General features: G+C 38.0%; 1 protein-coding gene across 1 annotated transcript in view; it reads left to right on the top strand.

The window, feature by feature from the left end:
- LOC109915926 (peroxisomal acyl-coenzyme A oxidase 3-like) overlaps positions 1 to 25385 on the top strand; it is a 37843-nt gene that overhangs the window by 4123 nt on the left and 8335 nt on the right. The window contains exons 3-7 of the mRNA XM_048605466.1: positions 8009 to 8110; positions 11132 to 11365; positions 17016 to 17090; positions 20170 to 20259; positions 23130 to 23273. Coding sequence (XP_048461423.1) covers positions 8009 to 8110; positions 11132 to 11365; positions 17016 to 17090; positions 20170 to 20259; positions 23130 to 23273 — 645 coding nt within the window. The remainder of the gene's footprint in view (positions 1 to 8008; positions 8111 to 11131; positions 11366 to 17015; positions 17091 to 20169; positions 20260 to 23129; positions 23274 to 25385) is intronic.

Genomic DNA, 25385 nt, shown 5'->3' with positions numbered 1-25385 from the left:
TGATTGCTTTTGACATCAACGCTTCATTTGACAGAGTGTGGTATTTAAAAGCCCTAGCAAAACTGAAATAAATAGGAATCAGCATAACACTTTCTGCTGGTTGGAGTCACATTGGGCACAAAGGAAGATGGTTGTGGTTGTTGGAGATCAGTCATCTCAGCATTCAGTGTAACATTAAGCGCCATTCTCAACTCCTCAACTGAAACTGCGTATCAAAATGCAGTAAGACCTGGACAAGACCCAGACTTCTTCTGACAAATAGCTTGTAATTTTCCCATGACATAAATACCAGAGAATGACCATCTCCAACAAGTCTGCATCTGATCACACCCCTTTATAATCAATGCATTACCATCACCAAATCTCCCACTATCACCATTCTGCTGGTTACCATTGAACTGAAACTGAACTGGACTCACCATATAAATACGGTGGCTACAAATGGGTCAGATGCTAGGAATCAGGCAGTGAGTAACTGACCTCCTGACTCCGTAAAGCTTGTCCCCAATCTTTTTAATGAGTCAGAAATGCACTGTCAGAAGTCACCCCTTCTGCCATATGTCCACCGCCTTGATCATAATTCCACCACCACCACCCACCTCCAGCAATCACCATCACCCATTTTGCAACTGACAGCTTCCCTGCACTGGTTTATTAGTCAGGTGGCCTGACTGTTCCTTGTCCCACTTGGAGCTGAATCAATTGCATCCACAACAAATTGTGCTTACAAAGAACGATGAGAAATTATAGTCAATCTGGATTTTATCATATTTGCTGAGGGAAGAGGATTAGTCAGGAAACCAACAAAATCTCCCTGCTTATCTTCAAAGAATGTCATAAGATCTTGTATAGTCACTTTGAACTTTAAGACAGCACATTAAGCTTAATAAAGGACTAATTATGGCAATGTTGCAATCTATCAATGCCAGCGATAGTCCTGATTTGTGCTAAAGTTCTGGAATATGGCTCGAACCATGATCTTCTGATTTCAGATGCAAGGTGACTAATATGTTGCTAAGCTGATAAAATTTGGTATACTAAAATTCTGTTTATGTTGTGTTTGCACAATGGCTGTCCTGACCACCCCTCTCTTTTCCTCTTGGTTCTGTCATCTGATTTCATTCCAATTATCTTCAGTTTACTGTCCCTGTGTTATATTTATGTACAAGCTATAATTAATTAACATTTGTATTCTGTTATACATGTCCTGATTTTGGACAATTCAGTCATTGTTTTTCATTGCCAATGTGTATCTAAGATTAAATGTTAACTGTTCCAAAGTCCCCTTTTATACAAAAAAAATAACATTCTTTCACTTTTTTTTTTAACAGTATCAACCAAATTGCATTTTCAATAAGTGCTACATTCCTGCAATTTTCATTTTTTTTTCTTCTTTGAGACCTCAAATGTCTTTTAAATTAAAATAGTATCTTAGAAATGGTGCAAAAGGCAAACATTCTAATCTTAATTTGAAAAGATTTTTAACAACAACTGCATATTCTGTAAGTATTCTCCTGTAGGCTTGGTCATAATTATATTAGAAAATGTACTTAAGCTCATTTTGTTTTTGTAATCACAATGCTTATTCCATATCTGAATACTATACTGATTGTAATAATTAAAGATGTATTACTGTTTCACAAATATAGATTTAAATTCTGAACTTTAACTTGTTTATTGAGTAACATGTGAACCATTTACCTATTAAGCCAATTCTAAATTATTCCCTGAACATGTTATGGTATTAAATTATTGATCGCTTTATTAAATAATATTTGCATCTTCATTTGCAAAACTCCAGTAATAAAAATATTCTGAGTTTTATGGTTATTTCTCAACTTGCCATTTAATATGAATCCTATTCGCTATCAGATACCTGGCTTACCAGTACACAATCTTTGTTTGTTCTATTAAAAACCTACTAGCTCATTTTTGTGCTTTGTCTTTTCTCAGAGTACCTGACATTTATTTTACTAATTAGTGTAAAGAATGACTTTGTGAAAGTGCTTTGGAGCTTGTCACACAGAGCGACAAGAAACTGTTAACTGTAGGAAGAAAAGCATTTCCTTCAAGAGTAGCACAAATCTGTAATCAGTGGAAGTGTCCCTATCTCTGAGCAAAAGGCCGGGTTCAAGTCCCACCTGCTCCCAGAGATGTGTACTAACAGGTTGATTAGAAAATATCTAAAATTGTAATCCAAGGGGATATGATATCCAAATCATATTATTTTTTGTTCTTTGGTCATTTATACCAAAAGTACAAAGTGTCAACTCTTATTTATCATCGGATTCTGTTGGTTTTAAGTACAGATACATTAAAACAAGGTCACAAATTTTAAAGCCAGAATAAATTAGTGATGCTATCAGTCTGAAAATGTAAAATGTTGCTTGATTAGAATCTTATAGAATCAAATAAAATCTAATTGTATTTAGTGGAATAAACTACTTTTTTATTTAAGTTCACCTTCATAGAGTTGTTCTCACCTTAGCACTTTACTGAACAGATCTTTCTTTAAAACAAAACATTTTGAAAAATGCCAGAAAATGTTATGCTTCTGGAATCATTGAATGGCTACAGCACAGAATAAGACTATTTGATTCGTTGATCTTGTATTGTTTCTCTGTAAGAGCAATTTAGCTAAACTCTTCAAGTCTTGGTGAGACCACACCTGGAGGATTGCTTCCAGTTTTGATCTCTTTGAAGGATACTCTGGCTATGGAAGGAATGCTTAAAGGTTTAGCAGACTGATACCTGGGATGGCAGAACTTCTATATGAATAGATACTGGAATGGTTAGGACTATGTTCATCAGAGTTTAGAATAATGATGGAGAATCTCATAGAAACCTATAAAATTCTAACAGGTCCAGGCAGGATAAACATAAGCATGTTCCTGATAAGCAGGAAGTCCAGAGCAAGGGGTCAGAGTCTAAAGCTACAGGGTAGACCATTTAGGACTGAGATGAGGAGAAGCTTCTTCACCTAGGGAGTGGTGAGCCTCTGGAATTCTCTGCTGTAGAAAGAAGTTGAGGCCAAAACATTGAATGATTTCATGAAACAGTTAGATATAGTACTTAGGCCTATGTGCATCAAAGGATGTAGGTAGTAAATGAGATCAGGGTACTGAATTGAATGATCAGCCATGATCACATTGAATGGTGGAGCAGGCTTGAGGGGTCAAATGGCCAACTCCTCCTATTTTCTACGTTTCTGTGTTTAAGTGCTTTTGTAATTGCCTTTTGTGAGCCATGATCGAAGCTTCCCGCATCACCAGGCAGTGTATTCCAGATTATAACAACTCACTATGTATAAAAGGCATTTTTTCTGCATATGTCTAAGTTATTTTGCCAATGATGTTGCATGCGATGGAAACAAGCTCTCTCTTTCTCTCCCTCTCTTTGTCTCTCTGTCTGGCTAACCTTACAGAAATCAGATCTCCTCTCCCTTTTCTCTATAATGAGAACGACTTTAGTTTCTCACTAATGAACTCCCTCAATTTAGCAAGGGTGCAGGAAAGATTTACCAGAATAATTCTAGGTGTATTATTATGATAAATGGTAAATCTTTTCTGTGCCTTTGCGCAAGCATTCAGAACCTTCCTAAAGTGTAGTTCTCAGAACTGGACACACAGTGAAGTTGAGACCAAATCAATGTTTTGTAATGGTTCTTCACAATGTCCTTAAGTTGTACTCTGTGATGTTAAACACCCAAGGTCTCCATGTTCATTTTTAATCACATATTCAACTTCTGCCACCTTCAAAGACTTGTTTTCAAGTGCACCCAGTTATCTCTGTTCCTGCTTTCCCTTTAGAATCGAATTTTTTTTTTTTTAGTGTTTTGGTGAAAAATAGTCCACCTACAACATTAACTCCCCATTGATACTGCCAGATCTGCTGACCATATCCAGCAATTTCTTTTTATTTCAGATTTCCAGTATCTATTTTGTGCATTTAGTTTTAATTTTTATATTTATGGACTTTATTTCCCTGCCACAGACAAGTGAATAGATGGAAATATCGAAGGGTCCAGACCTGAATGTCAGCTTTCCTGCTCCTCTGATGCTGCCTGGCCTGCTGTGTTCATCCAGCTCTGCACCTTGTTATCTAACATGCAAGGGGGCTCTGGAGAGACTGGTGGATTGGGAAATTGCACATCAGTTAGCTTATGTGCACGGCCACCCCCCCTACCTGCATTGAATTTGGAAGTGCAACTCTTATGGCGCAGTATTAGCCTTCCCTACTTTTGAGTCAAAAGGACTGGGTTCAAATCCCATCAGCATCAGAGGTATCACAGTTTGAAGAACTTGATTAAAAGCATAAAATTGGGAGTGGCTGGTTGGGTTTTCCAGTTTTGACATTTTAAACCACCACCTGAAGCTCCCCTACCTGGCCTATGAGCTTAAAATTACCTCAATTTGAGTAATACGAGAATAACTTAGAGAAATTCCCTCACTATTATGTGATAAGTCTTGCTATAGTAAACTGGGATGTATTTGATAGGAATAATAGCTATCAGGTGTTTTTTGATAAGTGTTGTTCTGTTACTGTGACTGTTTGATTGGTCTGTGGGAGAGCTGTACTAATTTGTGCATATCCTGCAGATGTTAATGAAGTAACATTTTCAGGATCAACTGGCTGCAATTGCCTTAGTTTTATCAGCACTATGATATTGCATTATTGAAAATGGGTGTGTCGAAAGGAAATAGTTTCTGGCAAACCTGTTTGAGTTCATTTGAAGTAGTGAAGTAGATTTTGGCTAATGCTAGTATGTATATGGACTTTGGGAAAGCATTAATTAAAGTACCACATCACAGACTTGTTAGCAAAATTAAATAAATGATCTTAAAGTACCACTAACTGTGGGGATACAATACTGGATCAGGGCTAGAAAGAATAGTGGAGAGCATTGTTTTTCAAACTGGTGGAAAGCCTACAGGGGGCAGTATTAGAACTACCATTTGCTTTGATTTACGTTAATGATCTAGACAGAGGCATAATTTCAAAGCTTGTAGATGACACAAACTGAAGTTTAGTAAACATGAATTGAATGTTTACAGAGGAGGACATGGGCAGATATATAAGTGTTAAATCAAGTGAAGAATGTAAAGATGCATAAGAGGAGAGTGAAATTTTTAACAGGAGTGCATGAACAGTGAGACCTGGGAGTTTACATATTGCAAATCATTGCAAGTTGAGAGTTTTTTTTAAAAGAAGTGCGTAAGATCCATGGATTATAAATAGAATAGTAGAGCGCAAAGAAAGTTATGCAAAAACTTTATAAATCGCCAGAGGGGCCCCAGCTAGGTTAGAGTGTTGAGTCTGGAAACCACAGATTAGGAAGAATATAAATTCAAGTAAATGAAGAAAGAACAGGGGGGAGATACTCGTACTGGGCAATTAACAATGCAAACTTTAAGGTCCTCTACTTGGCCATGGACAGACAGCCTACCCAGTGCCTCCCCGATTAAAATCATAGTGGGGTATGGCTCCTGGCAATGGCAATGATAGTTATCATGGAGCAGTTAAAATCAAATATGCTGAAGAGATTGGATTAGAGAGTTGTGTGGCTGGAGGAGAGTATAATGATAGAAAGGAATCATGTGAAATCTTGTCAATATTCACGTACTCACGATGTCACTTGACCAGGAGCCTATGTTAGTCGGTGGGTGCAAGTTAATAAGGGAATGAGTGACATGGGCCGCAGAGTATTGGACAACCTCAAATTCACGGAGGGTAAAATGTGGAAGACCAGACAAGACTGTGTTGGAATAATTCACCCAGAACTTCCAATTGACATCAGAATTGTTCCAAATGACAATTATAAGAGCAAAATATAGCCTTTTACTTGTCTCATTTTTTAATAGACAGCCTTCCAATGCTGACTGCTCACTAGAGTTTCTGCCACAGAAAAACAGGTAGGCCTTGAAGTGGCACAGGGAACCAATGCTGCACACTCCATGATGCCGGAGGAGCCAGCAAGGCTCTTTAAAGAGCAGCAGCAGACAGTCAAAGTATTTAAACTGCAAGATAATCCAAATGAAACTTATGTAGCATTTTTCAGATATTACAAAGATTTTCTTCTGTTTAGTTTGCCTTTTTAATACACTTATTCTTTAATAATTCTGAGTGTAATTAGTTTTTTTATTATTTAATATTCAATGCTACTTAGTGATTCTTAGTTAATGAGTGTGAGTGAATGAGGTAAATGAGTGCGGGGATGAGGGAGTGAGGTCTCTGGGTAAGGGGCTAAGGTGGAACATGGATGGATAGGCATCTGGGTAAGGTGATAGGTGGGTAGGGTGGCAAATGAGTAGAGTAGTAGAGTGACAGGTAAGTGGGAGGTAGGCTGGCAGGTGAGCAAACAAATGGATAAGACATTTACTGTTGCCAGATGTTTACAAATAACTTGCTTTTAGTGTAACTGACAGGTGTCAGGGAGATCCTGTTGGGGTGTGAAAGTGGCTATTGGGACCCATATCTGAGATTCCTCAACTTTCCTAGCTTCTCCGATTTATACTTGTATGATATACAGGTGCAGGCCAGTTTACTTAATGGGCTCATTCCCTGCATTCCTAACCTGTTCAGTTCCATTACTGAGAAAGGCATGTCCTAGTTATCTGCAAATGTCATGGAGCTGGGCCAGTTTTATTAGGACTTACGTTGACATAACCTCAGAGAGGTTATGAAGCATTTGAAAGATTACTTGAGAAGGTCTTCATAACGTCCCCCTTGCCAAGCTGTACCTCTCAGCCAACACAGCCCCTCATGGCTTCTGCACCAAGCTCTGCCCCTCATACCCTTCATGCTAAGCTGTGGCACTTCCATGCTTATTCATCCATTATACAGTCTGAGTAACATCAATGAAAACTTTGCTGATGACAGGATTTTTTTTAAAAAGAGGATTCATTCATAACTTAGTACTTTCTCAAAAGAAACTTTCATTACAAGCTATTGAATATGTCAATCATCTAAAATCTTTGACGTATTAATAGCAAAAGCTGCAAGCTCATAACCCTTTTATATTGTGTAAATTAATATTGTGGAATTGACAAAATACTTCAGAGAGTGAGGCCTGTCAATCAAGCATTAGTTTCCCTGGAATGCAGCTGTTTCAACTTGTTACAACTCCATAGTGTGTTGGGAAAGGCACACTTGAAGCAGTGCATACACTTTTAGTCCCTGTATTTAAGAAAAACTATACTGCCATTGGGGGCAGTTTAAAAAAAGATTCACTAGGCTGATTTCTGAATGAAAGAGTTGAATTATGAAGAACAACTGAACAGGTTTATTCATTGGGGTTTAGAAGAATGAGAGGTGATCATATTGAAACATGCAAGACTCTGAGGGCGCTCGACACAGTAGATATTGAGAAGATGTTTCCCCTACTGGGGAAATCTCAAACTTTGGATATAGTTACATTTGGACAAAATAGGACGACATTCATTTAACACTGAGATGTGAAGGAACTTCTCCCAGAGGTTAGTGAATGTCTGGAATTCCATATCCCAGAGAGTTGTGGAAGCTAAGTCACTGGAAGTATTCAGAGAGGAAAGAGACTTTTAAAACATCAAAAGATGAGGCTATGAGAAGCTAGCATGAAAGAGGATTTGAGGCCCGGCGAAGACCTACTTTGATCTTTTTGCGTGGCAGGTAGGCTTGAGGGACCAATTAGCCTACTTCTGTTCTCTTAGGTTCTGATGATCTCTAGACTTTCAACAAAGCTTAGCTGAGTGCTAGGATATCTGCTTGTGTGTTCAATAGTTGCATTCCAGAGACTCCTAAAGTAGCCTCAAAGATGAAAAATCCAGTGCAAAATATCTTTTCTGTTGCCTTGAAGTATAAGTTCTGGATCTAGTGTTTTTTACTTCCTAGAATGTTGTGATACAAGCTTTTAAACGTATAATTTCATTTATTTGTTACTGTAGGTTAATACACATCAGAAGCAGAGATGAGTACAATTTGTCCTGAGGAAGGCAGCGTTGACAAAAATACTTTGGATTCATTATTGCAGGATTTTCCCAGTGGCCCATTAGATTTATATCGAAAAAAAGCCTCTTTTAGTTGGAAGGAATTGGCCTTGTTTTGGGACGGAGAAGAGATTATCAAAGTAAAGGTAAGATGTCACTAAATAATGTTTCTGGGCTACTGATTCAGCTGGCATAATGCAACCGCTCATGGCAGAAATTCTGCTATCCTAATTGAGGACGTTGATTTAGGGAGGCGAATCATTTCTCCCTACCCTGACCTCATCCGAAGTCCTGAATTGAATTGAATAGTCAGGGAAGATACACAACAGATGGGCCCAGGTCATTGAAACACAGTATTTACATACATTTTGAAATGTAAGGAAACATATTGCCCTTATAATTAGTTTAACTCTTCCATGTAAACATAGGAAAGTTCAATATAGTAATAAAATTCTGAAACATTCTGGTTCTGAGGAAGGGTCGCTGGACCCAAAACATTAATTCTGATTTTTTCTTCACAGATGCTGCTAGACCTGCTGAGCTTTTTCCAGCAATTTCTGTTTTTGTTCCTGATTTACAGCACCTGCAGTTCTTTCAGTTTTTAATATAATTCTGGAATTGATTACTGTTCCATTCCCCTCTTGATTATTCATTGTTAAGGCTCACTTTGTACTGATGTCTGTGCTCAGTTTGCATCAGGGTTACATGATACCGTAGGCAGAATTACTGGAAGACACCAGAAATAACCCTCTCCCACAGACCCCAGTTCCCAATGGTATCTACCCCAGGTTATTGAGAGAGGTAAGAGAGGAGATTGCTGGGGCCTTGACCAAGATCTACGTATCCTTGCTAGTCACTGGAAAGGTCCCAGAGGACTGGTGAGTAGCTAATGTTGTTCCTCTGTTCAAGAAGGGAAATAGTTGATAACCCAGGAAACTATAGACCGGTGGGTCTCACCTCGGTAGTTGGGAAGCTATTGGAGAGAATTCTCAGCGATAGGATTTACGTGCATTTGGAAAAGCTTAGCCTAATTAAGAACAGTCAGCATGGCTTTGTGCAGAGCAGGTCATGTTTTACTAACTTGATTGAATTTTTCATGGAGGTGATGAAAGTGATCGATGAGGGTAGAGCAGTGGATGTTGACTACGTGGATTTTAGTAAGGCTTTCAACGAGGTCCGTCATGGTAGGCTCATTCAAAAAATTAAGATGAATGGGATCCACGGTGGCTTGGTCACTTGGATTCAGAATTGCCTTGCCCATAGAAAGCAGAGGGCAGTGGTGGAAGGGTGTGTTCTGGATGGAGATCCATGACCAATAGTGTTCCGCAGGCATTTGTACTATATATGATATAGTATAGATAGATAAAAATATAAAAATGACTTTGATGGAAATGTAGGTGGGTGAGTTAGTAAGTTTACAGATGACACAAAGATTGGTGGAGTTGTGGATAGTGTAGAATGTTGTCAAAGCATACAGTGGAATATAGATCAGTTGCAGATATGGGTGGAGAAATGGCAGTGTGAGTTTCTGCCCTTTGGGAGACCAAATATTAAGGGAAAATATGCAGTTAATGGCAGGATCCTGAACAGCATTGATGTACAGAGGAATCTTAGGCTTCAAGTGCATAGCTCTCTGAAAGTGGCCATACAAGTAGATAAGGTGGTAAAGAAGGTGTATGGCATGCTTGCCTTGGTTGGGGCATTAAGTACGAGAGTCAGGATGTCATGTTGCAGCTTTATAAGACTTTGGTTAGGCTGAATTTACAGTATTGCATTCAATTCTGGTACTCACATTGCAGAAAGAATGTGAAGGCTTTGGAGAGGGGACAGAAGAGGTTTATCAGGCGATAACCTCTCATCCAGGCAATGAGCTATAAGGAGAGGCTAGAAAAAAAAACTGGAGTTGTTTTCTCTTGAACGGTGGAGGCTGAGGGGAGACTTGATAGAAGTCTATAAAATTATGTGATGCACAGATTGGATTAATAGAATCTTTTTCCCAGAATTGAAATGTCTAATGCTTGGAGGCATGCATTTATAGTTAGAGGGATAAAGTTCGAAGGGGCAGGTTTTTTACAGAGTGGTAGGAGTCTGGAACACGCTGCCAGGGGTGGTGGTGGAGGTAGATGTGATAGGGGTGTTTAAGGGACTTTCCGATAAGTACATGAATATGCAATGAATGGAGGAATGTGGACCAAGGGCAGCCAGAAGGGATTAGATTAATTCTGTGTCACTTTCAGTACAACATCATGGGCTAAAGGACTCGTTCCTGTGCTGTAATGTTCTATGTTCTAAAGTGACGCCGAACATTGAATGAAGTGATGAGCGTAGGTGCAGAATTGCCTATCTGTTAACCCTCTCATGTTACCAGCTCAATTTCTGTTTTACTTTAGACAATGGACCAACAACCTGTAAAAGCCCAGTTGTTGTCAAACTGCATCACTGGCAATATGGTGGTGCAGTGGTTAGCACTGCTGCCTCACAGCACCAGGGACCAGGGTTCAATTCCACCCTCAGGCAATTGCCTGTGTGGAGTTTGCACGTTCTCCCCATCTCTGCGTAGGTTTCCGCTGAGTGCTCCAGTTTCCTCCCACAATCCAAAGATGTGCAAGTTAGTTGGATTGGCTGTGCTAAATTGCCCATTGCATTTAGGGATGTGTAGGTTAGGTGTGTTGGCCATGGGAAATGCGGGGTTACAGGGAAAGCGTAGGAGGATGGTTCTGGGTGGGATGCTCTTTGGAGGGTCAGTGTGGACTTATTGGGCCGAATGGCCTGATTCTACACTGTAGGATTCTATGATTTTCATTACTCAACTTCATTCCCACCAATTTTTGTCATTCCTGATTTTATATAAAAATCAGCAGGAACTGTTCTTGAAAATTTTGTACTTCACATTTGATAGAAGTCTTTTGTACTGCTTTATCATTAAACATGGTGATTTCGCATTTGGGTTTGTTGATGTGTGAAGTCATTGCTTACTCTTGTTAAAAAGAAACTTAATAATTTAATCAATCACAGTGATATTGAATTTCTGACAACTATCATGTAGTTCTTTTTAGTAGTTTTATTGGCAATCCAAAGCTCAAAATTGACAAGATAATTCTGTGTATATATTGCATTGGAACTATTGCAACAGGAAGAGAAATTATTTCTCACTTTTCCATCAACAGCACAATGTCTTTAGAATTCTCGAAAATGATCCACTTTTTGCTCGTCAACCTGGAGAAGATATATCTGTTGAGAAATATCGTGAGCTGACTTTCCTTCGCTGTAAACGGCTGTTTGAATATGACTTCCTGACATTGGCAGACATTGTGCAAGATCCTCTAAATGGTCTTGCAGTTGTACATTGTTTAGGAATGTATGACTGGTCACTACTTTCTGTCTACTCTCTAACTAAACTGGTAAGTGCCTTGTAATAATTCATAATTCTGGACAGTTGTTACACTTCAACTCTGATCTCTTATTTTGAGCCAGATTTTTTGATTTCAGGCATAATAGATTAGGGAAGTAGAATGTAGAATTGGGCAATATTGTGGAGGACAAAGTAGATGGTCTTAGTAATGCAGAGGATAAAGTTTCAGAAACAGAGCTTGGTGTTAAATAAGAGGTTAAAGTTGTGACAAGTCTGGTTCACTTGAGACTGCAGCTAAGGAGGGGGAATGGAAGGTGCAGAGTTTATAATGGGAGAGGACTGAAGATTGATCTTCCCAGTTGATAACTAGGGAAAGTTAGTCACTCTGATATCAGAGGCAACAAAGGAGTTCAGTGGAGTAATGAAGAATGGTATGATGTGGAAATGCAAGCCAAAACCAATCAGCCTCACCATCACTGGCTTCACAACTCAGTGAAACTAAATCATTCAATGACCCTCAAAATTGTTCAATTGTTCCTAACCAAGCTTTATGAATAACAGATCTTGGACACCAAGATTTTATAACTTAAACAAAAATTGCATCATTAATAATGTAACTTTAGTAGAAAACAAACAACAAAGCAATCTAATTAATATCTAAAATCTAAAGCCCAATCTTCTTTGATCATAAGCAATACTCACAAACAGACGCAGTTAAGAGATAAATTCAAAAGAAAATAAAAGAATTGTAATTTTCCGGTTCAACAAACCGATTCAAACAATGGATACCAGGCCTTAGTAACTGAAGAGAGACTAGAAAGAGAGCGAAACAAAGCAGTTCAATCTCTCGGAGGTTCTCCAAAAATCAATCTCCCTATTGTCAAAACACAGTCAGAATCCATTCTCTCTTTGTTTCCTCTTTTTAATCCTCATTCTCTGTGGTTGTCTTCCTTTTATTGAGCAATTCAACATCCAACAGTTGCCAGCCCTGAGCATAGCATTCACTTTGTGCCGGTTCAGCTGCAGTTTTCTTAGATTAGTAATGAAGTTGCATTAGAGTCAGAACCATACAGCAGGGAACCAGACCCTTTGAAACAACTTGTCCATGCTGAACAGATACCGTAAATTAATCTAGTCCCATTTGCCAACATTTGGCCCATATCTGTGTAAACCCTTCGTATTCATGTACCTTTCCAGATGCTTTTTAAATGTTGTAATTGTACCAGCCTCCACCACTTCCTCTGGCAGCTCAGTCCATACATGCACCACCCTCTGTGTGAAAAAATTGCCCCTTAGGTCCACTCTAAATCTTTCTCCTTTAATGTTTTAATGAAGATCTGTAGCTTGGGTTGCGGTTGGAGTTTGTTGGTTGGTTTGCCAAGCTGACTGGTTTTCATGCAAACGTTTCATCTCCCTTCTAGGTAACATTGTCAGTGCTCTGTAGCCTCCATTGCGGCACTGATGTTCTGTCCCACTCTGAATTTATACGGTCCAGTCTGTCATGGTAGGCAGTCTTGTTTCCAGTTTTGTACTGTAGTGGTATGTCGATGGGGTCTATTTCAACATGTTTGTTAATTGCATCGGTGGTTGAAAACCAGGCCTCCAAGAATTCTCGTGCTTGTCTGTGTCTTGCTTGTCCTAGTACTGTAACTTTGTCCCAGTCAAATTGATGCCCTTCTATGTCGGAGTGTATTGAAATGAGGGAGAGTTGGTCGTGCTGTTTTGATGCAAATTGGTGTTCACGTATCCTGGTGGCGTGTTTCCTACTGATTGTCCTATGTAGTGTTTCTTGAAGTTGCTGCGTGGTATTTTATATATCACATTTTCCCTGCTCATTGTGAATTTGGCATCTTTCGTCTTTGAGAATAACTGGCGAAGTGTGGCTGTTGGTTTGGGTACTATCCTTATTTCAAGAGGTCGTAGAAGTCTTGTAGTCTGTTCTGATGTGTTTTTAACATAGGGTAGGGTGGTCAGTCTGTTGGGGCGTACGATGTCTTCTTGGTGTTGTTTGTTTGTCAGGAAACCATCGATGCAATTAACAAACATGTTGAAATAGACCCCATCTACGTACCACTATAGTACAAAACTAGAAACAAGATTGCCCACTGTGACAGACCGGACCGTATAAATTCAGAGTGGGACAGAATAACAGCGCTTCAGTGGAGGCTACACAGCACTGACGATGTAACCTAGAAGGGAGATGAAATGTTTGCATGAAAACTAGTCAGCTCGGCAAACCAACCAACAAACTCCAACAGCAATCCGAGCTACAGATCTTCCTGTAGCAAGAAGTCCTGAAAGGATAAGCGCTAATTTTAAAACACTGCCACCTAGTTCTTGACTGACCCACAAAATCCAATATTCTATCCATGCCCGCGTTGTCAGAACTATTCAGGATCTTCTACGCTTCAAGTCATCCCTTGCTCTTCTAAACTTAAATGGGAACAAATAAGAAATGTGAATAAATAAATAGCCAATAAAACAACCTACTTATTTCAAGTATCAAATCTAATGAACCTCTGAACTGCCTCTAAGGTATTTACATCCTTCCTTAAAGAAGGAGACCATCACTGCACTTGGTTTACGAATGTGATCTCAGCAAAAGCCTATATGACTGAAACATAAGATCCTTATTGTTATGTTCAATTTCTCTTGTAAAGAAGGACAGCATTCCATTCACCTTCTTGATTATATGCTGTACCTACACTTAACTCTTTGTGACTAATGCACCAGAACACTTAAATCTCTCTGCATATCAGAATTTTGCCGTCATTTTTCTATTTAAGTAACATTTCTTTTAAAATTAATCCTGCCAAGGTACCCAACTTCACATTTTCCCACATTATATTCCATCTGCCAGATTTTTGCCCACTCACTGAACCTATTTTATATCTGTCTGCAACTTCCTTATTTTCTTCACTACATACTTGCCCAATTTGAAGTTTAGCTCTTATGGCTTTGCTCCCCTCTTCTCAGTCATTGATATGAAACGTTGAGGCCACAGCACAGATCCCTGCTGGACTGCGCTTGCCAATCAGACAAAGACTCCTTTTTATGCACTCTGTTTTCTATCAGCCAGTTAATCTTGTGTCCATGCTAATATTTTATCCCCTACACTATGGTCTTTTACTTTCTGCAGTAAATTTTTTTTGTTGTAGCACCTTATGAATTACCTTCAGCAAATCTAATAATAGTATGCCTATAGGCTCCCTTTTAGCCACAGCATGTTCATTCCAACAAACAATTCCAATAAATTGGTTAAGCAAATTTCCCTTTGACTAAGCCATACTCTGTCTTCTGACTATCTTAAATTCTTCCACAGGCACATCTATGATGTCTTTAATGCTTGATTCTATTCGCTTGTGCATAGCAGACATCAAGCCAACTGACCAATAGTTCCTGTTTACTACCTTCCTCCCTTCTTGAATACAGGGATTATTTTTGCTATTTTTTAGTCCAATGGAATCATTCGTGAATCTAGGGAATTTTGTAAAATTTAATGTGAATGCATTTACAACCTCATTAAGACACTAGGATGAAGTCCAGAAACTTGTAGTTCTGTCAGTTTGCTTATTACCATGTTTTTCGTGGTTGTAATTTCACTAAGCTGTCCTTTCCCTTCCACCTCCTGATTTATAGCAATAACTTGATTTTTTTTATTCTCTGTGGTGAATACAGATGAAAAATATTTATCATTTCTTCTGCTGTTTCCTTATTATCCACTACTGTCTCCTCATTCTCACATTCTCTAGGACCAACACTCACTTTTGCTTACTCTTTTCCTCTTTAAATACCTGTAGAATCTCCTGCTGTCTTTTACATTCCAAGTTAACTTCCTCTCATTCTAATTTCTTAGTCCTGATCAACCTTGTAGTCTTCTCGACCATTCTTTATATTCTGACCAGTCATCTAAGCTGCCTCTCACCTTTGTGCAGTTATATGCTTTTTGCTTAAGGTTGATGCTTTTCCTATCTTCGTTAAACACAGACAGGGTGTGGGGGTGTGGGCATGGGGGGGCTCCTCCCTTTATAATGGGAATATTATTCTGAGTATTCTAAAATCTCTGCTTAAAAGTCTGGGACTGTCTCTTTTGATCTGTCCTTTAGCCTAATATGCCAGTTCACCTTAAATAGCTCAATACTATGCCCATATGGTTGCCCTTATTTAAAATATTGGACTTAGCCCCAGTCTTCTCCCTTTCAAGCTGAATGTAAAATTGATTCATCCTGTGGTTACTGATACTTAGATTTACATGTGTTGAGGTACTGCTAAGTTTTGTCCTTATTTACCATAATTCCCAAAAAACTTTTTCTAAAGAAAGAAATAACTTGATTTTGGAAAAAAAAATATTTCTGTTGATGTAGGCGCTATTGTTCTGATCAGCATTTATTGTCCATCCCTCATTGCCCTTTGTGAGCCATCTTCTTGAACCATTGTTGTCAGTATAGTGTAGGTGCACCCATGGTGGTAGTAGAAAGAGAGTTCCATGATTTTGACTGAGTGACTGTGAAGGAATAGTGATTATAGTCCCAAGTAAGGATGGTGTGTGGTTTAGAGAGAATCCTGTAGTTAATAGTGTTCCTTTGCATCTGCTGCCCTTGTTTGTTTAGGCATTGGAGTTTGTGCATTTGGAGGGTGCTGTCCAAGAAGCCTTGATGAGTTGCTGCAGGTTATCTTGTAGGTGGTACACACTAATGCCACTGTGTATTGGGGATTGAGAGAATGTTGTAGGTGGTGGATGGGTACTAATTAAATGGGCTATCTTCTTCTGAATAGTGTCAGGCTGCTTGAGTGTTGTTGGAACTGGCCTGATCCAGACAAGTGTAAGGTATTCTATCATACTCCTAAATTGTGCCTTGCCAAATGTGGATTGGCTATGAGGAGTCAGGAGGTGAGATACTCACTGCAGAATTCCTAGATTCTGTCCTACTCTTGTAGCCACCATATTTGAATAGATGGTACAAGTCAGTTTTTTTTTGTAAATAGTAACCCCAAGGAGGTTGATAGTGAGAAGTTCAGAGATAGTAATAACTTCGAATATCAATATGAGATGTTTAGATTTGCTCATTGGAGATGACCATTGCCAACATTTATGTGATACATATGTAACCTGCTCCATATCAACCCTGAATGTATCAAGCCTGAATATAGTCTGGGTCTTGTAGCATACGGGCATAAACTACCCGTTTTGAATGGTGCTAAACATTGTTCAATCATCATTAAAAAATCACTAGTACAGATCTTATAATGGAGAGAGAATGTTTGTTTGATGAAGCAGCTGAAGATTTTGGGCTAATGAAACTACCCTGTAGCACCCCTGTAGTGATGTCCGGGGACTGAGATAAATATCCTGTGATTCAAGTGAACCACTGTTCACATCCCGAGGACAGCCCAAATTTCCTTCAGCCAATGTTCTATTTTTAAAATGGTGTCAGATCTCTACAGAAGTATAGTTCCTGAGTGGAGACTGTTGCAAAATAAGTTGACGGCTATGTGAGAAATGCATTGGTAAGCAGGGAGTAGTTAGAACCACTACTGACTTGAATTTTTGTCTTTGTTAATCAGGATCGTTTTATGTTTTAATACTTTGAAGCTATTTCATTACATTTCTATGCATAAGCTAGAAAAACAAAGTGAGTATTGATTTTATTCTGATTAGTGAAATCTTCATTAATTAGAATTTGACCTGCTAATTTCAGATGTTTGGAGGAACAGTTTTAAATTCTGGATCCAATAGGCATCATCAGTTTGTGGAGAAGGTAATCAATATGGAGGTATGTTTTTTGACATTTCAAGCAATTCAGTAGTTTCAAGTCTATTTCTTTAGGATGCACTGTAAAAAGGGAATATGGTAATAATTTGATTATACATAACTTCCTGAAGTGGGGCATAGTAACATACAAAATAGGAGCTAAAGTAGACCATTCAGCCTCTTGGGCCTGCACTGTCATTCAAAACGATCTTGGCTGAGCTGTTTGTATTTTGAATTCCACATTCTAATCTACCTCTAACTCTCGATTCCCCAACATAACAAAAATATGTTCACCAACTATTTTTAAAAATACGTAATGACCCCACCACTGTCACCTTCTGAGCAGAGTTCCAAAGTTGAACAACCATATGAGAGGAAAAATTCTCCTTCTCCCATTCCTGAAAGGGTGACCTGTTATTGTAAAACGTTGCCACCTAATCTAGATGGTCCCACAAGAAGAAACATCTTTCAAAGTCAAGACTAATCAGGATCTTTCATACTTCAAGTCATCACTCACTCTTCTAAATTATACTGGAAATGAGCCCAACCTGTCCAACCTATTCTCTTAACACAATCCACTCACTTGACATATCCATCTGGTAAACCTCTTTTGCACTACTTCCAATGCATTTATTTCCTTAAGTAAGGAGAGCAGAATGGCACACAATATTTGAGAAGTGGTCTCACAAATACCCTGTTGAAATGAAACGTAACAATTTTACTGTGATGCTCAATTCGTCTTTTATTAAAGGAGAGCCTTCCCTTAGCCTTTTTTTAAATTATATTTGTACCTACACGGTAACTTCTTGTGATTCATGCGCTGGAATGTCTACATCCTTCTACTTTAGAATTCCAGAGTTGTTCTCTTCTTAAGTAATGCACAATTTTTAATTTTTTTTCTGCCAAAGTCACCAACTTCACATTGCTCCACAACATATTCTGTCTCCAGATTTTTGCCTACATACTCAACGTATCTATGTTTGTTCACAAACTCCTAATGTCTTTTTCACCACATGCTTGCTAGCCTATCTTGGTGTATCTGTAAATTTAACGACCATATCTTCACTCCCTTCATCTAAGTCATTGATGTAAATTGTAAAATGTTGAGGCCACAGCACACATTCCTGTGAGACTCCACTCGTCACATCCTGCCAAAATGATCAAGACGCACTTATGCATACTCTGTTTTCTGCTAGGAAATCAACTTTCCATGCCACTATGTTACCCCCTACACTATGAGCTTTTATTTTCCACAGTTATCTTGGATGCAGCACCTTATCAAATATCTTCTGGAAATCTAAATATAGTCCATCCATTGGCTCACTTTTATCCACCATATAAATTGCTTTTTCAGATTTTATCGGATTCAAATTTCACTTTGTGCCATGGTGGAATTTGACCCCGTGTTCCCAGAGCATTGGCCTGGGTCCTGGATCACTAGTCCAGTGACACTATCACAGTGACATTGCCTCCCCCCACCTAAATTGCTCATTCAAAAAACTTCAATAAATTAGTTGAAAATGATATCCCTTTGTCAAAGCCATCCTGACTTTTTGTGATTACCTTGAGTTTTGCTTTCTAAGTGCACAACCAGAATCTTTTTAATGATTGATTCTGACATTTTTCGCCTTCCCCATGACAGACTTAAGACTACCTGGCTTATAGTTCCCTGTTTTCCATCTCCTTCCCTTTTTGAGTAGAGGATTTATATTTACTGCCTTTCAGTCTGATAGAACCTTTTCTGATTATAGAGAATTTTGAAAAATTAACTCCAATGCATCTTCTATCTCATTAGTCCCCACTTTTGTCACCTAAGAAGAAGTTCACCTGGATCAGGAGACTTATCAGGCTTTGATCTTTCAGTTTGCTTATTACCACTTCCCTCCTAATTGTAATTTCACTAAGTTCTACTGTCCCTTTCACCTCCCAAGAATAGGTTTTTTTTCTCACTTTAATTCTGAATGTCTGACCTCCTAATGAGTCTGTAGCCCACCCCCTCCTTGGTCTTAGACTTTCTGGCCATGGGAAACAATCGTTATGGTACACATTTATCAAGCCCATTCAGAACCTTGTACATCTCAATAAAAGCATCTGTTATTCTTCTGAACTCTGGAGGTTTAAGGTCCAGTCTACTCCATCTGTCTGCTGTCCAAGAGTGAATGTGTTGTACTGTCATTCTGTCATTCAAATACATTCTGAATCAGAATGACAGATGCTTGTTAGGCAAGTATATTCTTCTTTAGGCAGGAAACCCAAAACTGTGCACGTGTCTTGATGTAATTTAACCAAAGCCCTATATAAATTCCTGTATAGCTGCTACAAGACTTCCTTACACTAATGTTCCAATTTGCTGGCCATAAAGGTTCCGTACAATTTGCCCTCGTAATTGCTTGCTGTGCAAGCATGTTAACCATCTATGACGTATGTACAAGAACAACCGAATCTTTGAATACCAACATGTAGCAATTTATCACCTTTTCAAGAAATATTTCCATTTCCTTCATACCAAAGTGGGTAATTTTACAAATAAAACTCCTTCTACTGCCTTCTTGCCCAATCACCTAACTGCCCTCTGCAGTCTCTTTGTGTCATCTTCTCAGCTTATTTTTTCATCTAAAGTAAAAATAAAAAATGCTGGAAGTAACATGCAGGTTGGAGAACATCTGTATAGATAAATTATTAATATTTCAGTTCTTTCCTCATCTGCTAAGTATTTCCAGCATTTTCTGTTTTTATTTCAGATTTCCTACATTTGCAGCATTTCATTTCTGTTTTATTTTCTCATATAATGGCTCAGGAGTCCAACTTTTCAAAAATATCCATTAAAAAAAATTACGCTAATGTTACAGGAAACACTACATTTTTGATTCTGAGTACTTATAATGTCAACAAATGTGGAATGCAAGTTGGTTTGCTCACAGTGTACTTGTTTCTTGTAACAACGTGTGATGACTTGAGAGAACTTTTGGAGCAGTTTTGTGATTACTCATTTCCCTGTCACTTTTTCTTCACTCTCATTACTCTCACTTACTCATTTTTGGAGTTATTTTGTATTTTTTTTTGTACGTTCTTTCAAATATTTTTCACAACCTTTATTTTAGATCTTTGGATGTTTTGCTTTGACTGAGCTGAGCCATGGCAGCAATGCTAGAGCTATGAGAACAACAGCAAAGTATGATCCAGAAACAAAGGTTAGTATCATGCATTCAGAGATAAATAGTTTACAACATGCTTAGAATATTTTGTTTTCACTTATTAACTTCTGATTTTCATATCTCTGTATTTGGAAGCAGAAATCATAGTTTAATGTTCTACAATGCTTTTCAATAATAGTTTACTTTATTCCGAATGGTTAGCATATTTCCTATGTAGCTCACTGTAATTCGTAGGATATTTTGCTTTATTAGGAAACTTATAGCATAGTTAATACACAGCAGGCTATTCTACTGCTAAAGTGAAGCTGTAGGTAACTTTACCTATCCCTTGTAAATCAGAAAAAAATTGTTGTCTTCTTTAGAGTTCATTAGAAGTTAAGCATAAAGTGATCCATAGATTAAATAAAAGGTCAGATGTTTCATGTATGAATGCTGAAGTCAATTCTACTTTCTCTTAGTGGTGAATTCCTCCGTACATTGGAAGATACTGGCTTTCTTTGTATTATATTTTTAAATTCAGTTTTATATGTAACCATTTTAAGTCTTTGACAAAGTTGCATATGAAGAATGATGAACAGGTCTCAAGACATTTCTTTCACTATGCATTAGGATTGCCAAACAAAACCGATTAGCCTGCAGTTTTCTGAAATTAAAGATTGCTCATTTGAGCCCTTCAGGTAGCAAGTAGTTGCAAATATAATTTCACATTTTTTCCACTGAAAAATTAAAATTGAACAAACCCCAGCTGCTCCTTTGGTTCTTTATTTGATCTTCTTATACCCATCATCATACATTGGTGCATCAACCTTTCCTTATCTCCAGGCAGTGGCCGGGAATTACTTTGTGACTGAACCTGTCCCATTACCTCACGCCATTAGCAAAGTTGCTATAAGAATCAGAATCAGCCAACTAAGTTCAGTCTGCAGTAAGGCAGGCCTTCAGTAATTCAGTTATGCATACTGAAAGGTTTTGCTTCTAATGTCAGAATTAGTTTGTTTATTGCAACACACATGATGCATTTATGGTGGTTAATTGAAAAGGATTCCTACAACTATGTGCTAGCCATAAACTACCATAGTAATTCTAAGACCCGTATGAAGTAAGTCTGGAGAAAACAACATTTTTCAGCCTGAATTCCTTTTCGTCATTTCCTGTTTTGAAGCCTTCCTGTCCCACAGTGGATAGGCTTAAACCTGCTAATGCTAATGTACAGCTAGCTGCTGGGGTATCAATGAGGGTGTGCCATGATGAGTTGGGAAAATTCCCCATGATCTACTTAAAGTGCTAAGCCACCAATCACTAGCTGTTAATGACTAATAACAGCTGAGATTGAGAACTCAGTGTATTTGAAATAACAATTGTAAATCAACTTAGCATCAAACCACATGAATAATCAACAATATAGTACCTCTGATAATTATTTTTCTCCGACTCTTGTTTTGTGCTTTGAATCTTCCTATTCAAAAATTAGTGAATCATACTTGTGCTCCAATATGATTTCAAAGCAATTCTGGCCAAATTACACAATTATAGTTTTTGTAATTGTCTTGTACATTATGGCATAATTATACTACCTTAGGAATGCTAAAATACAAAAATACTCAAACTAAGCCAATTTCAATAGCATTTGAAAATAGAAAGGAAATGTCGCGTCACCAATTGTCCAGGATTATTTTGAATCAAAGACCATGTTACATCTGTCTCCCACTTGGCATCCATCTCCAGTAAAGTGACATGTACAAAGAGTTGTCATTAATAGTAGTAAATCTGACTGGAGTTTGTAACGACTGGAGTTCCGTAGCATTTCCCCTTGAGATCATCACTGTTTTTCATGTTCACTAATGAAAAAGTAAAGCAAAAATGAAAGATGAGTTGGTCTTTTGTTTTGCAAGGGTCCTATATAATTTGAAGTACAGTACAATATGAACCAAGAAACCTGTCAAGCTCTTATTTATAATTGTTGAATATTAAAAGTAAGTTATTCAATGGCCTTGTTTTACAGATTAATATTTGATAGAGGTGCATTATTTGTTAACTCTTGGGGGTTATAATCTATTTCACAATTAATTGTGTATGTTTTATGGGTTTCAATTTTGCCCACCTTGCTTAAATTTCTCTCAATAGCATATGGGTCTATTAAACCTTATTCATCTTGTTCTTGAGTTCTATACCTGAAACCAGACCTACAGTGCTGCAGTTTCCAGCACAGGTCAGATACCGAAGCAGGTTCAGAATCCATCCTAGTTGGCCATCATCGGCCATCCAGCCAACTGAGCCAAATGGCTCCCAAGGAATCCGAGGTGCTGTAGCAACATGCGCTTTAAAAGTTATATATACTATACCATGGAGCTCAGCCTTCAACAAATTAAAGCAGTGAGTGTTTGACAAAAAAATGACCTCCACAGTCAAGAGAAGTCCTAATGTATGGAGCAGTTGTTGTCACTACACACCTTTTTACTTGTTTGCTCCTTATTGCACAATTTTAGTTCAATTTGCAACACCTCAGTTGAGCCATCAGTTCATATCAAAAACAATGGTGAATTCAAACCTGAATCATGAGACACTACTGCATGTTTTCATTCACTAACTCATTAAATAGCCATTCACCATGACTTTGTTTTCTATCTTATATCTTCTGTCTCATAAGTCCTGGACTCCAATTAATCCCGACGTCAAAATGTACATGAGCTGAAATTACATTTAGCCTTGATTGCCTATGCAAAACCATGAGAGATCAGCCAGCAAATATTAATGGTAAAAGGATAGCTACGTAATGTTTGAATGGTATTCATTTTGTAACCTATTATATACTGAAATTATCCATATAATTTCTAATACATTTTTATCTGAAAACCAGTAATAACTTCCAAGGTGTTATTGTGATTCTTAATTTTCTGGAATATTAGGAATTTATCATCAATTCTCCTGACTTCGAAGCAGCTAAATTCTGGATTGGAAACATGGGGAAAACTGCCACACATGCTGTTGTATTTGCACAACTCGAAACACCTAATGGAGTCTGTCAAGGGCTTCATTCTTTTATTGTTCAAGTAAGACAATTTTTTCTTTCCTCACCGCCCCTGAAATTGTTTGTTTGTTTGTTTTTATATATAATTTAATAGCTACATTTCTTAAAGCATGGTGCAAATTCTGTTTAAAGATTTTTAAAATAAATGAACAAATCCTAATCCCTGACTATAGAGATGCTAACAAAACCATTTTCTACAGAACTATCCCTTTAGTATTATTTATATTTTACAGGAATTGAGAATTTATAAATGGGCCAAAAACAATGTAGGAACAAATGGGACGTTTTCAGGTTGACTCATCTGGTGCCTCAAATACTAGGCAGCAGCACCAGCTGTTTACAATCAATATTAATGGCTTAAGGTGGCAATTGTGGCTGGCCCTCTTGTGGCATCGTGCTAGTGTCCCTACCCCTGGACCAGGAGGCCTGTATTCAAGTCCTACCTGTTCCACAGCTGTGTAATAACATCTTTGAATAGATTGATTAGACACTATATGTAAATGATAGGACCGAGTATAATGTATCTGTAGTGATTGTAACAAAGTCATCCAGGTGGACCTCATAGAATGAGTTCCCTGATTGGACCAGATTAACAGCCTCAATCAGGGAGCGCTGACTGACAGATAAACAGGAATGTCAGAGATCCTGTCACTTAGACCTGGCTCTGAGGGAGTGTCAAGGACTTTCCATGTATAAGTAAAGGGTGACTTGGTGATGTAATGCCGGCCTCTCTCGATTTTATTTCAGTATCAATATTTGCTAATGATACAAAGTTAATTGGGGAAGTTGAGGCTGGGTCATTCAGTATATTCAAGGCTGAGATGGACAGATTTTAATCAGTAAGAGAATCAGGAGTTGTCAGAAAAGGCAAGAAAGTGGATTTGAGGATTATCATATCAGCCATGATCTCATTGAATGGCAGAGTAGTCTTGTTCAGTCAAATGGCCTACATCTGCTTTTGTTTTACGGTGTATGTATTGAGGAGCTGTATCAGCAGCTTGAATGAGTGCGCAAGAAAACTGGATACAAGGTGACGAATTGTGAATATATCCACTTTGTTCGAAAAACAATTTAAAAATGTTTTTGTTTTGAATGATAAAAGGCAGGGCAACGTTTGCATTCTTAACTTTATTGTTCTTGATTGTACATAAATCACAGAAGGTTAACATACAAGTACAGCAAGTAATTAGGAAAATAAGTGATATGTTAAATTTTGTTACATAATAGTAAGTGCATAAGAATAAAAAATGATACTGAAATTATATGGAGCATGGGTGATGCCACACCAAAAGCTTTCTGCAATTTAGTCTCATGAGGAAGGGTATACTTGCCATAGTGAGGATGCAACAAAGGTTCACTAGACTGATTTCTGGAATGAAGGAATTGTCCTGTGTGGAGAGAATGCGAAGAATAGTCCTACATTCCCTGGAATTTAAAGAATACAAAATGACGTAATTGAACCACATTAAGTTCTGATAGGAGTATTAACAGGTAGAAGCAAAGAAAATGATTTCCTAGTTGGAGAATCTAGAACCATTTAAGATGGAGAAGGGGAGAAACTCCTTCACTCAACTGATTGTGAATCTTGGTAATTTTTTGCCTGAAAGAGCTGTGAATGCTCAGTATATTGTATGTTTGAGTTCAACATCGATAAAGTTTTGAATACAAAGGGAATTAAGGAAAAATGGGATAGTGTGAGAAAACAGATTTGAAGTTAAAGGTGGGCCGTGATCAAGTCATAGAGTTTTTAATATCATGGCCCTTCAGCCTATCATGTTAGCATCGGTCACCAAGCATTTATCTATTCTAAATCCATTTCCCAGCACTTGGCCTGTAGTCCTGTATGTAATGGCATTTCAAGTCCTCATCTAAATGCTTAAATGTCTTGACAAGAAATGTTTGTCAACATTTCTATAAATCATAAATCAAAACAGGCAAATTGTTTTCTTGTACAATTTGATCATCAATTCCATAAATCAAGCTAAATCAAACAATAGAAAGTACATAAATGAATCCACATACATTTAAGAACTGTAATTATATTTATATTACTGACCACAGCTCTATAAACTACATAACTTGGGAACAAGGCCTTATTGATACACTTTTTTAGGCAGTGAGTTCTGGATATCTA

Source organism: Rhincodon typus, chromosome 1, assembly GCF_021869965.1.
Source record: "Rhincodon typus isolate 14 chromosome 1, sRhiTyp1.1, whole genome shotgun sequence".
NCBI lineage: Eukaryota > Metazoa > Chordata > Chondrichthyes > Orectolobiformes > Rhincodontidae > Rhincodon > Rhincodon typus.
The sequence above is the reverse complement of the archived record's forward strand: the minus strand, read 5'-3'. Positions and strand labels throughout refer to the sequence as shown.